The 15403-nt window shown below is 43.9% G+C and overlaps 1 protein-coding gene across 1 annotated transcript in view; it reads right to left on the reverse strand.

The window, feature by feature from the left end:
- LOC126149915 (uncharacterized) overlaps positions 1–15403 on the reverse strand; it is a 34640-nt gene that overhangs the window by 694 nt on the left and 18543 nt on the right. Inside the window, exon 2 of the mRNA XM_049915839.1 lies at positions 11071–11235. Coding sequence (XP_049771796.1) covers positions 11071–11235 — 165 coding nt within the window. The remainder of the gene's footprint in view (positions 1–11070; positions 11236–15403) is intronic.

Genomic DNA, 15403 nt, shown 5'->3' on the forward strand with positions numbered 1-15403 from the left:
GTAAAGAGAAACAACAAGGGAAGCTGTGAGTATGAGATGCTTTTTATCGGGATGAATTTTGAACAACTATATTTACTTGCTTTTGTATCCTCACAACGTGGTGATAAAATCTCCAAATGTAACTAACAAAAATACCAGCAGGTGAGAGAAGAGTGCCAGTTTAACATCCATATTGACGAAGATTTTGGAATTAACTCGTCAGTTTGGTCATCAGCGCGCTTCCAACATAAAAATCTCTTTGTTTGTCAATGTCTGTTCTCACAGGCCAACTTTCTGAGACAATGCCTCTATAAGGCATACACTGATCAGCCAGCACATTATGACGACCTGCGGTGGCCGAGCGGTTCTAGGCGCTTCAGCCGGAACCGCTTGACTGATACGGTCGCAGGTTCTTATCCTGCCTCGGCTATGGATGTGTGTGATGTCCTTAGGTTAGTTAGGTTTAAGTTGTTCTAAGTTCTAGGGGACTGATGACCCCAGATGTTGAGTCCCATAGTGCTCAGAGCCATTTTTAATGACCAACTACCTAACTGCCGGTGCGTTCACCTTTGGCACGGATAAAAGCGGCGACGTGTCGTGGCATGGAGGCAGCATGTCCTTGGTAGACCGCTGGTGGAAGTTGCCACCACATCTGCACACAAGAATCACCTAATTCCTGCAGATTTTTTGGCAGTGGGGCGATGAGCTCTGACCCCACTTTCAATGACATTCCAGATGTGTTCGATCGCGTTCAGGTCTGGCAAGTTGGGGTGCCAGCACATTGATTGGAACTCACCACTGTCTTACTCTGACCACTCCATCACACTCCTGGCCTTGTGACACGGCGCATTTTTCTTTCTTTCTTTTTGGGTCATCAGTCTTCTCACTGTTTTGATGAAAGCACCCCACCGTCAGGCCACTAGTGGCCTACCGGGACCATCCGACCGCCGTGTCATCCTCCATGGAGCATGCGGATAGGAGGGGCGTGGGGTCAGCACACCGCTCTCCCGGCGGTTATGATGGTATTCTTGACCAAAGCCTCTACTAATCGGTCGAGTAGCTCCTCAATTGGCATCACGAAGCTGAGTGCACCCCGAAAAGTGGCAACAGCGGCAACAGGCCTGGTTGGTCGCCCATCCAAGCGCCGACCACTTCCGACAGCGCTTAACGGGAACCGGTGTAACCACTGCGGCACGGCCTTTGCCACTGGTCTGATGAGGTCCAGCATGAATTCCTCTCCTGTGCCAACCTCTTCATCTGAGAGTACGACTTGCAACCTACGCCCTCAATCTCTGTCTTCCTCTACAGTTTTTGCACTCTACAGCTCCATCTAGTACCATGGAAGTCATTCCCTCATGTCTTAACAGATGTTCTATCATCCTGTCCCTTTTCTTCATCAGTGTTTTCAACATCTTCCTTTCCTCTCCGATTCTGCGCGGAACCTCCTCATTGCTTACCTTATCAGTCCACCTAATTTTCAACAATCGTCTGTAGCACCACATCTCAAATGCTTGGATTCTTTTCTGTTTTTCCCACAGTCCATGTTTCACTACCATACAGACCTGCACTCCAGAACTTTCTTCCTCAAATTAAGGCCCATATTAGATACTAGTTGACTTCGGTTGGTCAGGAATGGCCTTATTGCCATTGCTAGTCAGCTTTTGATGTCCTCCTTGCCCCGTCCGTCACTAGTTATTTTACTGACTAGGTAGCAGAACTCCTGAATTTCATCTACTTCGTGGCCATGAATCCTGATGTTAAGTTTCTCACTCTTCTCATTTCTGCTACTTCTCATTACCTTCGTCTTTTTTGCGATTTACTTTCAGTCCATATTCCTTATTCATTAGATTCTTCATTCCATTCAGCAGATCATGTAATTCTTCTTCAATTTCATTCAGGATAGCAATGTCATCAGCGAATCGTATAATTGATATCCTTTCACCTTGAATTTTAATTTCACCCCTGAACTTTTCTTTTATTTCCATCATTGCTTCTTCGATGTACAGACTGAACAGTAGGGACGAAAGACTACACCCCTGTCTTACACCCTTTGTAATCCGAGCACTTCGTTCTTGGTCGTCCACTCTTATTACTCCCTCTTGGCTCCTGTATATATTGCACATTATCCGTCCCTCCCTACAGCTTACCCCTTTTTTCAGAATCTCGGAAGTCATGCTCCTTTGTACATTGTCGAACGCTTTTCCCAGGTCGACAAATCCTATGAACGTGTTTTGATTTTTCTTTATTCTTGCTTCAATTATCAGCCGCAACGTCAGAATTGCCTCTCTCGTGCTTTACCTTTTCTAAGGTGAAGCTGATCGTCATCTAGCACATCCTCAATTTTCTTTTCCATTCTTCTGTATATTATTCTTGTCAGCACCTTGGTTGCATGAGCTGTTAAGCAGATTGTGCGGTGATTCTCACACTTGTCATCTCTTGCAGTCTTCGGAATTTGTGGACGATATTTTTCCGAAAGTCAGATGGTATGTCACCAGACTCATACATTCTACACACCAACGTGAATAGTCGTTTTGTTGCCACTTCCGACAATGATTTTAGAAATTCTGATGGAATTCTTTCCTCCAAAGCTCTTTCAAATTCTGATTCTAATACTGGATCGCCAATCTCTTCTAAATCGACTCCTGTTTCTTTTTCTATTGCATCAGACAAATCTCCCCCCTCATAGAGGCTTTCAATGTATTCTTTCCACCTATCCGCTTTCTTCTCTGTATTTGACAGTGGAATTCCCATTGTACTCTTTATGTTACAACTATCGCTTTTAATGTCACCGAAAGTCGTTTTGACTTCCCTGTATGCTGAGTCTGTCCTTCCGACAATCATTTCTTTTTAGATGGCTCCACATTTTTCATGCAGCCATTTCGTCTTAGTTTCCCTACACTTCCTGTTTATTCCATTCCTCAGCGACTTGCATTTCTGTATTCCTGAGTTTCCCGGAACATTTTTGTACTTCTTCCATTCATCGACCACCTGAAGTATTTCTTGTGTTACCCATGGTTTCTTCGCGGTTACCTTCTTTGTACCTAAATTTTTCTTTCCAAATTTTTCTTTTTAGAGATGTCCATTGCTATTCAACTGTACTGCCTACTGAGCTTTTCCTTATTGCTGTATCTAAAGTCTTAGAGAACTTCAAGCATATGTCGCATTATCTTGTTGAAAAATGGCACTGCCATCGGGAAACATGATGGTCGTGAAGGGTTGTACGTGGTCTGGAACCAGTGTGCGATGCTCCTTGGCCGACGTCGTGCCTTGCACGAGCTCCCTGATACCATGGATGCCCACGTGAATGTTCCCCAGAGCGTAATGTTACCGCCACCAGCTTGTCTCCGTCCCGCAGTACAGGTGTCAAGGAGCTGTTCCCCTGGAAGACGGCGGAATCGGACCCTCTCATCGGTTTGATGAAGAAGGTATCGGGTCTCAACGCTTTGCCACTGCGCCAATGTCCAGTGCCGATGATCACGTGCCCTTTTCAGTAACAGTTGCCGATGTCCTGGGGTTAACATTGGCACACGAATGGGTCGTCGGCTACGGAGGCCCATAGTTACGAATGTTCGCTGGACTGTGTGTTCAGACACGCTTGTGCTATACCCGGCATTAAAGTCTGATGTTAGTTCCACTACAGTTCTCCGCCTTTCCTGTTTTACGAGTCTACCCAGCTTACGACGTCCGACATCTGTAATGAGGGGTAGCCGCCTAATCCCATGCAGTCTGGACGTGGTTTCACCACGGTTTCGCCACATGTTGAAGACACTCACTACGGCACTCCTCGAAAACCCAACAAGTAGTGCAGTTTCCGAAATGTTGCGGAACATTACAATCTGCCCTCGGTCAAACTCAGATAGATCGCGTGCCTTCCTCATTCTACACACAGACTACACACACACTGATACTACATTCGCCAGGCTTGTGTCTGACGAGCAGTCATCCGTCGCCAGAGGACGTTGCTATCGCCTGGACGGGAGCTATATTAGGTCGGCCGTCATGATTTTGTTAAAACAACAGTCGAAATCGCAATAACATTTGTTTATTGTGACCGGTTTCTACTTATGTTTAAGCCATCCTCAATTTTTTTGGGCCCTGAAAGGATAGGAATAGCAAAGTTACAAACAGTACTGTTACATATGGCGTTAAAAGGAAACAGAGGAATGCTCTAGCCTTTACCCCTATTTCTGGTGCTGGAGGCTCCTCGGTTTTTCACGTGATATCACGTTCTTATACGGATTATGTCAACAATAGGCAATGGCAAACGTTTCACAAGAACTGAAATGTCGTTGTTGTAAGAGATTTGCAGAATAAGTTCTCGTACACCAAGTACGAGTATATAAGAAGTTAAAAAGTTATAAACCAACAGGTAAGTGGTCATCGGTGTTGAAATAAAATAAACAAACTTAGAGAACGAGAGAAGAAGCAGTGTTATTCAGTGACACTAGAGTGAATTACAAACACATCATTCTTATTAATGTTTTGTCGATAAGAGAATAAACTAGAGACTAGTAATTATATGCTCATGGATATTACATAAAGACATAATAAGAGGTAAAACTATATTCAAAGACACAACCATTAAAATATGTACTCGTCGTTGTGTATTTACTAGGCAGTATCGTCTGGTAAGAATTCAAATCAAATTGCCTAGGCAACGTAAAAACCAAAATGGCTGCCATAAAATCATAGACGTGTACTGTCATGGTAACGTAAAGGCCGAAGGGGTAGCTAAGAAAGCAAAGAAGTACACATTGGGGTGATGGGGGGGGGGGGAGGGGGGCGACTGCGATCAAGATATCGATCCAGGTCGATATCATCAAAGACGTTTGTGCAGACGAGTTATAAATTGCTCGAAAAAACTGAAAAACACCGCTACCTTATGACGGCGCGTGCCTCATAATTGGCTCAATATCAGGAGAAAATTTTAATGACAAAATAGGTACTGAAATGGAAGCGATCATGTTACAAACGCTGTAGAAAAGCTACTTTGTATCCTCTAGTCTCATTAGTGAGACCAAGTGTGGTGACACATCAGTCACTAGAGCAGCTGATGTTGTCAAGGTGCCAGGGTGACAAAGTGGCAGCTATGAAAACAGCAAAACAGAAAACTACATTTACTGATGCCGATTTTGGCCTCAGTAGCGCAGAAGGTGTAATTCCTCAGTTACCTCTGTGTGGACGTTTCCACGGCATGGGTTTCTAGAAACTTGAATAGACATACGACATCTTGTGGTTAGTAATCTGATGAATAAAAATCTATAGAGGTCTTAACAGCATTAAGATTAAAGTTATTCAGGATTGGAAAGTAAAGACGTTAAAAACGATAGATATGCGCCAGCACGTATTAACCTAGCTGATCCCAAAGTGCACGATAAAATGAAACCTATGCGAGATGGTAAGCTTGATCATAACAAAGTGGCGCTAATGTTAATGTGAGACGTGAATAAATAGGGGTATCGTAATTAATTTTCGTAAAACAAAGATAAGACAGGAGACAAGGCAAGAGTCCTAAATTAAAAGAGGGAAAGCAGCATTATTGGGTTCAAATGATATTCTGAAATAGATCAAAATATCCCTTATCTCGAAATTCTATGCGTTCGTTAAGAAGGAGGGATGTGTCGTTTTTCTAGTGGACGAAAATCTCAAGTTCTTCCAAGGTATCTACCAGGAAGCCTTTTTGGACAGTGTGTGGGATTTGCGTATCGTGTTCTATATCGCATCCTGAATGGTTATTACTCGTCAGATGTTGTCCAAGTGCAGATTTCCTGCGTGCTCTACCCTGCATATGTTTTTTGATCTTGTTTGAAAACTCCTACGAGTCTGTCCAGTATATATCTGATGGCAGTCTTACATGTTAAGTTATATACCCCAATCTAGAGGATTGATATTTTGAATTTCCGATAGTGTGTTTTAGTTTGTTTGCAGGTATGTTTGTGGTAGCTTAGCTATATTCAGTATTTTTAAACGATCTGTTTATCCTATCTGAATCAGTTTCCATGTAGACCATTTGCGAGAAATACAACGGAGACATTTTAGACAGTGTGGCAAAATTATACGCGCCGTAGTAGCACATTGTGACTAAATGTTGGCAGTGAGAAGTCGATGAAGTACACTGCTGGCCACCGTAAATGCAACACCCTGAAGGAAGCATCCGAATCAAGTGAAATTTACACCATGAGTTTGCAGCGATGAGATATGCAACTGATTAGAATTTCAGCGCCGACGCACATCACGCGCGCCTATGGCGCCACCTCATAGCGCCATTTAAGGCTTGGCGATTTCGACGAGTGTACGTTCGGCACGCGTGTTTACCTTGTGGTTGTTTCACAAGACGATCAGTTGTGCCTCGTAGAAAACAGCGAACATCTTTTGATCAAGTATCCAAGTTCGACAGAGGAAGGATAGTGGCTTACCGAGATTGTGGATTATCATACAGAGAAATCGCTAGTCGTGTTGGACGAAACCAAACAACTGTAATGCGGATATGTGACCGTTGGATGCAGGAGGGTACGACGGACCGACGTGGTCGATCGCATTCACCTCGGTGCACCACTGCACGTGCTGATAGGCAAATTGTGCGCATGGCAGTGACGGATCGCTCAGTGACATCCCGAACCATAGCACAGCACATTGCGTCTGTAACGCATCATCCAGTGACTGCGCGTACCATTCGACGCCGTTTACAGCAGAGTGGTCTGTCCGCAAGACGTCCATTGCTTCGTCTACCATTGACAAAGAACCACAGACGTCTCCGTCGCGAATGGTGTGATGACAGACGGATGTGGACGGCAGAATGGAATGACGTTGTCTTTACTGACGAGGCACGCTTCTGTCTGCAGCACTACGATGGTCGGATTCGAGTGTGGAGACACCGTGGAGAGAGGATGCTGGACGGCTGCATTATGCACCGCCACACTGGTCTTGCACCGGGTATTATGGTATGGGGCGGTATTGGATATTACTCTCGCACGCCTCTAGTACGCATTGCCGGTACTTTAAATAGCCGGCGCTGCATATCCGAGGTGCTGGAGCCAGTTGTCCTTCCTTACCTTCAGGGCTCGGCCACAGCCATATTTCAACAGGATAATGTGTGACCACACGTGGCACGCATTGTCCAAAGGTTCTTCGTCAATAACCAGATTGAATTGCTTCCCTGGCCGGCTCGCTCTCCGGATCTTTCGCCGATAGAAAACATGTGGTCCATGGTTGCTCAACGAGTGACCCAGATTACATCCCCAGCTGCCACACCAGATGATCTTTGGCAACGTGTGGAAGCTGCTTGGGCTGCTGTACCCCAGGAACACATCCAACGTCTCTTTGACTCAATGCCGAGATGTGTGGCAGCGGTGATCTCCAACAATGGCGGCTACTCTGGCTACTGATTCTGGCAGGAACCACATGTCACAGACGTCTGTAAACGTAATCATTTGATACTTGGTCAACATGTTATCTAAAAAATAAATTGTGTTGTGCTACCTCTTGTCTTTCTTGGTGTTGCATTTACGGTGGCCAGCAGTGTAGTTAGAACGGACCGTAATCACGTAACTCCTTTCGTTGCAACCATCCAAACTCTTGTGAAGCACTGACTTGCCAAACAGAGGGATTTTGCAGCCTTCGTGCACACAGTGCTTGAGACAGTTCTAACCGTCGCGGTTCTTGAATTACGTCACATCAGTAGAGGTTCAACGTAGATTGTTAATGTCTACGATTTTTACTCAGTCCAACAGTGGATTTTCGAATTATTGGCTCATGATGATGGTTAGGATGTTGGAAGTCGACTCATTAATGAATAGATACAATAAACGCGAAGGATATTCGGAAAGTAAGGTCTGATCGGTCGCGAAATAGAGAAAATCAAAAATGTTTTATTTGCGAGACTTAGCTAAACTTTCCAGCTACCTCGATACACAATTGCTGCTCAGACTGAGACGTTTGTCATAGTGTTGAACCAACTTTCCAGTACGCTCGTCTCAGAGGGCAGCGGCCAATTCTCCACACTGATCTGCAGCTTGTTGTCTATGTCGTAATGTTGTCTTCACAGCCAATGTTTCATGTGAGCGTAGATGAAAATCGGAGGGATGCGCAGTATGGTGGTGGGTCGAACACTTCCCATCGAAAAAAGTGCAGCAGCGTCCGTTTTGCCCCTACAGTGTGCAGCCGAAAACTGTCATGAAGGAGGAAATGCATGAGAGTTACACTGTGTAGGCTGTATGATTTTTGGCGAAATCTCGCACAGGAACTCAGGCTTGGGGGGGAGACACTATTTTCTATGAAGGTTTACGTGCTCACTATGCGCTCAGAACTGAAAAGAGCGACTGACGCGTTCGATACGCATTCTAGATACACTAGATACATCTATTCAAAGCTTCATCGGATTTTCAATGTGGATTATATTTGGCGATCAGTCGGACCTTACTTTCCGAATAGCGCTCATACATTTGGGACTTCAGTAATTAGAAAAAAAAGTTAATGTAACAGTCGCCCGCATCTCCTGGTCGTGCGGTAGCGTTCTCGCTTCCCACGCCCGGGTTCCCGGGTTCGATTCCCGGCGGGGTCAGGGATTTTCTCTGCCTCGTGATGGCTGGGTGTTGTGTGCTGTCCTTAGGTTAGTTAGGTTTAAGTAGTTCTAAGTTCTAGGGGACTTATGACCACAGCAGTTGAGTCCCATAGTGCTCAGAGCCATTTGAACCATAATGTAACAGTCAATAGTCCACGGTAGTGTCCCTATTTCTCACAAAACGAAATCAAGAGGAACTCAGAACTGAAGCTCAGTAAAACTGCAGATCTCGGTGGTTTCAGGTACTACTGAGATGAGAGAGAATTTTTGATGTGCAGTTACCGAGTGTATATTTCAGAGCCACAAAAAATAATCACAGAGAATGACATGTATGTGTGACTGCCGAATACGATACAACTAAATGTATGAATAACAGGAGCTGGCTGTACGCCAACGTCGTCAGATAACAATTGAAAAAAAAAAGAGAGACAAATCGTGGAAGTATCAGGTCAAGTCTTTTGAGGATAACACACCCGAGTAGAAAGCGTTGCTTCTGCGCGAATAGAGGTAAAGCTGTTATCGAGTCGAAGGTTTTCTTAAACATCACAGTGCTTTACTTGGTGTGGTCTAACTGCAAGTAGAGTGCCATTGTCTATCTCGGACCACTGATCTGACTTACCCAGCCGTATAGACGAGGAACTCGAGTCCAACGTGGACTACGAAGCACAGTACCTCTCAGCATTTTTCACACTAAGTAACACTGCCAGAAAAAATTTGACTTCACAAAACGGAAAAGCGTAGTATCTTGTGACTTCAACATCAATGACTACACGGAGTCTACATGTTTTAAACTTTTACAGTGTGGAGATACATCCTTTAGGAACAATATTTTCATTTCTCCACATAATTTCCATCCCTCTCAACTGCCTTACGCCATCTTGGAACCAGCGCCTGTATACCTGCACGGTAAAATTCTGGACCAACCTGTTGGAGCCACTGTTTGGCAGCGTGCACAAGGGAGTCACCATCTTCAAACCTTGTTCCACGAAGAGAGTCTTTCAGTTTCCCAAAGAGATGATAGTCACATGGAGCCAGGTCAGGACTATAAGGCGGGTGTTTTAGTGTTGTCCATCCGAGTTTTGTGATCGCTTCCACGGTTTTTTGACTGACATGTGGCCGTGCATTGTGGTGCAACAGCAAAACATCTTGCTTTTGCCGATGTGGTCGAACACGACTCAGTCGAGCTTGAAGTTTCTTCAGTGTCGTCACATATGCACCAGAATTTGTGGTGGTCCCACTTGGCATGATGTCCATAAGCAAGAGTCCTTCGGAATCGAAAAACACCGTAGCCATAACTTTTCCAGCAGAAGGTGTGGTTTTGAATTTTTTTTTCTTGGATGATTTTGCATGATGCCACTCCATTGATTTCCTCTTCGTCTCTGGTGAAAAATGATGGAGCCATGTTTCATCATCTGTCACAATTCTTTCAAGAAATTCATCTCCACCATTCTCGTACTGTTCCAAAAGTTCGCTGCATACCGTTTTTCTTGTTGCTTTGTGAGCCACTGTCAACATCCTGAGAACCCACCTGGCACAAAGCTTTTTTAACGCCAACACTTTCAGTATTCTGCAAACACTTCCTTCCCCTATCCCAACATAGCGTGAGAATTCTTCATTGTGATGCGTCTGTCAGCAGTCATCAATTCGTTAACTCTCTGCACATTGTCCGGAGTGTGTGCAGTTCGAGGCCTGCCGCTGCGAGGACAATCCTCAATATTGCCGTGCCCGCTTTCGTCACGTAACCAGCTTGCCCACCGACTAACTGTACTGCGATCGACAGCAGCATCTCCATACACCTTTTTCATCTTCTTGTGGATGTTTCCCACTGTCTCGTTTTCACAGCACAGGAATTCTATGACAGCAAGTTGCTTCTGACGAACGTCGAGTGTAGCAGCCGTCTTGAAGACATACTGTGGCGGCGCCACTCACGGGAACAGGTTGAGCTCAAGTTTGAAAACAAGCGGGAAGGATGTATCTACACACTGTAAAACTTCCACACATGCAGAATGAAAACTGTATTTTTACAAAAATAATGTGTATTTCTTTTGGTGTGACCCTCGTATCAGTCAAGTGTGGGGGATCCGTGCCAAACAGGACTAACAGAGGATACTGAATGTGTGCAAAGAAGATGGCAAGAATGCTCACAAGTTTTTTCACCCATGGGAGAGCGTGGCAGAGATGAAGAAAACTCTTGAAGATAGACGCAAACTGTCACTTGGTGGCAATGTTGAAAACGTTCAAGAATCAACTTTAAATGACGTATACAAGACTATACTAGAACACTCTTCGTTTCGATCCTGTAGTGATCGCAAAGACAAGATTTGACTATTTTCAGTACGCAGAGGCGTTTAAGCAATCAATTTTAGCGCGCTCCATGCTTGAGAAACAAAAATTGTAGGACTGACGGAGCATCAACCCCAGACCTTTGGGTCTACCGTTTGGCGCTTATTCTCAATGCCGCCGGGTCCATAATGACTTAATAAACGCAGATACCATACAGTGAAGTCAGCAGCTATTTTAACAGTGCCTACCTGAGCCGCAGAAGTTGATGATCTGCGACGGGATGATGATGGACGTCAGGTAGGTTTGAGTGTTGAAGTACCAAGTCTCGACGTGAATTCCAGAGTTGGTGCCGTAGAGCAGGTCAGATGTTTTGGGGTCACGCACGACCTCCTCATATCGCGGGTACGGCCATGCTGCAACAGCAAGGACACACTTGTCAGCTTATTGTGATCTCACATAAAATCGCTAAGGGGCTTAAGGCTTCTATTCAGCAACTCGTCGACCAGTCTAGTGTGGCAGTAGAAGACAGCAAGAGGAAAGCGGAAGTTCTGAATTCCACGTTTCAAAAATCATTCACGTACGAGGATTGTACACATTGATCATCGCACAAACTTCCGTGTCGAGGCCATATAAACAGGCATTCCTGGTTAAATACAAACGTAGGCTTCCGCGGCCATTGTCACAGTCAATAAAATTTTTCTGGGTTTATGAGCGGATTGTCAATATGTAAAACTAACGACGTTTCGGTTCAGGAAACAAAAACACCCTGAAGAAGGTCACTTACAACCGAAACTCCGGTAGTTGTACATATTGACAATGCGGCCACAAACCCAGAAAAATTTTATGACTGAGACATTCCTGGTGTCGTGGAGCAATAGAAAATGTTTAAGTCACCAGATCAGGATGGGATCGCATTGTGGTTTCACAGACAGTACTCTTTGGCACTGATCCATTACTTAACTTGCATTTATCGCGAATCTCTCGCCCACCGCAACGTCATAATCGACTGGAAAAAAGCGAAGGTGACTCTTGTACATAAGAACGGTAAAAGAAAGGACCTACAAAATTAGATACCAATATACTTAACGTCAGTTTTCTGCAGAATTCTTGAGCGTATTATAAGCTGGAATATAATGAATTCCTTGAGGCTGAGAACCTTCTGTCCACAAATCTGTACGTATTTTTAAAGTGTCACTATTATGAAAATGCTTGACACAGTCACGTCTCTTTGATATACATTTAACATTGAAAAGCTTTATGAAATGGAACAAGTGCATAGCCTCAGTAATGATGGAGTTGTCCAGTTTATTGGGAGAATTTAGGAAAGTGTGGATCATCTATAAAGGAGGCCGCATACCGAACACATGTGTGACCCATTCTTGAGTACTGCTCGAGTGTTTGGAATCTCCACCATGTCGAATTGAAGGAAGATGGAACAATTCAGAGGTGCGCTGTTAAAATTTTGTTAGTGGTATGTAGAACCAGTACGCGAGCATTACTGAAATGCTGCATGAACTCATGTGGGAGTCTCTAGGATGAACACGACGCACTTTTCGTGGAAGCTTAGAGAACCGCCGAAAGCACTGACTGCAGAACGATTTTACTACAACCAACATCTTGCTGGAGGACTGCTGTTGTGTACATAGTTCCGCGTAGTCAGCGCATACACAACTTTTCCCACTAGAGCGCGCCCCGCTAAGCACAACAGCGCAGGCGCAGCGCTCGTCCGTCTCCGCACTACGAGATGGCGCTGTCATAGAGACGGGCCAAATTCTGCTTCCGCCGATCCACTTATTAATATGTCACGCAGCCAATGAGATTGCTGCTAACGTAGAACCTTTTCTCCTCGCGGATCACACTCGCGCAGTGATACCTGAACGCGCGAGGTATTATAACGAGTGTACTGACCTCCGATTTGTCAGTCTGCATCAGTCTGCATTTGTCTGTACCAGTCTATAGTCAAGTTTCAGTCTGCGCCTAATAAGATTATCATATTCCTGTACATAGCCATGAAGAGAAATGTATAGACACTTTGTCAAGCATCAGAGATATGTGAGAATAAGATTAACGTACCAAGACCAAAGCAACTTCAGATTGTCAATTGTAAATAGCATCCAGAATCAAGTTAAGTAAGGTCTATGATTATTATTTTAATAAATGTGTGTGAATCAAGTTAAGTAAGGTCTATGATTATTATTATTTTAATAAATGTGTGTGAAAATCAATCAAGTTCTGTTTAAAGTTGGTCACCGTCATCGTCAATCTGCTACTCTAAACGTGCAAGTGGCATTTCTATCGTCTGACCTAACGGCAGAAGATAAACACGCCACGATAAGACCACGAGACATATTGGTGACACTCGCCTACTTCGTTAGAGCGACAAGTCAAGTAATCTGATGGCGTGTGTACCGAAGATCTTACAGTATGGACACCACAACTGCGAAGACAAGATAACTTAGGGTTCGCACGGAGGAGGCATATAAACAAACGTTTCCTTTGTTCAATTTGCGATGGAACATCAAAGGGATTGGGTAGTAGTGGTACAATGTACCCTCCACCATGCACCCTATGGTGCCTTGTGGAATTTGTATGCAGATGTAGAATAACAGGTAACTGTCATTAAACTCATATATTCTTTTTATTCTTATTCGTACCTTAGATGACAATAATAAAATGGCACTTGTTTGGAGCATCTATCATTGGAATGTAGTCGAATTAAATCAGGTGATGCGGCGGGAATTAGATTAGGAAATGAGACGCTTAAAGTAGTAAATGAGTTTTGCTATTTGGGGAGCAAAATAACTGATGATGGTCGAAGTAGAGAGGATATAATATGTAGACTGGCAATGGCAAGGAAAGCGTTTCTGAAGAAGAGAAATTTGCTAACATCGAGTATAGATTTAAGCGTCCGGAAGTCGTTTCTGAAAGTATTTGTATGGAGTGTAGCCATGTATGGAATTGAAACGTGGGCGATAAATAGTTTAGACAAGAAGAGAATAGAAGCTTTCGAAATGTGGTATTACAAAAGAATGCTGAAGATTAGATGGGTAGATCACATATGTAACGAGGAGGTATTGAATAGAATTGGAGAGAAAAGAAATTTGTGGCACAACTTGACTAGAAGAAGGGTAGGGCATATTCTGAGACATCGAGGGACCACCAATGTAGTATTGGAGGGCAGCGTGGAGGGTAAAAATCGTAGAGGGAGACCAAGAGATGAATACACTAAACAGATTCAGAAGGATGTAGGTTGCAGTAGGTACTGGGAGATGAAGAAGCTTGCACAGGATAGAGTAGCATGGAGAGGTGCATCAAACCAGTCTCAGGACTGAAGACCACAACAACAACAACAACAACTGTAAATAATAAGATGTGGAGGAGGCCCTGTTCACTCTATCACGGGCGTCGGACGGGTTGCCGCCGTATCAGGCGGAGCACTCACCTAGTAATTGCTCTGCTGGAGAACATTCGAACATAAAAATGCCACCAGTACCAAGCACGTTCAAGACGTAAGTTCTTCATAGCCAAACACTCGAACTGGTTGCAAACATCTACCAATTTATGAAGAAAGAAGCTGTGCTAGGTGGTCCATTGAAATTAAAATCCGCATTGAATAAAGTGATGAACCAAGAGGTGTAACGTTTACTTCCGTTCAGCGAAGCAAAATAGAATTGGAGTGAGTCTGGGCTACTGAGTGCCCGGCGTTTCATAGCCCCATAAGGTTTTTGAAAGGCCAGTTCAGACAGTTCTTTTTGACCAAGTATTTCACTAAGCGGTGAATAATTTCTAATTTACAGATGAAAGAAAGTTCATAAAAATAGGGTAATTTAAAAATTTCCGAAGAACTGGGAACATATTTTGTTGAAACCTTGGCATTCTAGGATTCAGGTGGAAGAAGACGGGAATAACCTAGAAGTACTTCCGGAACAAAATAGCGTCAGAACAAAGTGAACCACGTATCCGAGGGTACAGACGTGAATGTTCATTTGTCTGGACATTTACCACACAGCATCGTAATGGTACGGCTACAATTCATTATAGGGTCTGTCGAAACCTATGTAGAAAAAGTTCTAGTGGACTTATGACCACAGATGTTGAGTACCATAGTGCTCAGAGCCATTTTGAACCTATATAGAAAGGAAACAGAATTATCATCATTCGCGCTAGCAGCGAGGACAGTTTTATACCGAATGCGTATGTAAGGTTTAAATCTAGCTAGAAAATGTGGGATTATCACAACGGCATGGAATCCTTAAATTATGAAAACTGATTCAGGAAGAAATTAATATCTAATCTGCTACGTCATACTATCCTCACAGGTAACGCCCCTGCCACAATAAGCAGCTGACTAGTGTTCTAACATCAAACTGCACGAGGAGAGAAATGACGTCTTGCTTAACCGAAAGCGAAATTCCTTTCTACAAGAATATGCTCAGGACCATGTAATATTCAATAATTTTTTCATAATGCGGGGCCACAGTCATAATATATTTCTTTAAAGTCAGTACCGCCATTAGACAGTTTTTATTTGTAGTGTTACATTTACACTTACACAATTATGATTTCGGCTTCAGAGTGCCA

This window comes from Schistocerca cancellata, chromosome 2, assembly GCF_023864275.1.
Source record: "Schistocerca cancellata isolate TAMUIC-IGC-003103 chromosome 2, iqSchCanc2.1, whole genome shotgun sequence".
Classification (NCBI taxonomy): Eukaryota; Metazoa; Arthropoda; class Insecta; order Orthoptera; family Acrididae; genus Schistocerca; species Schistocerca cancellata.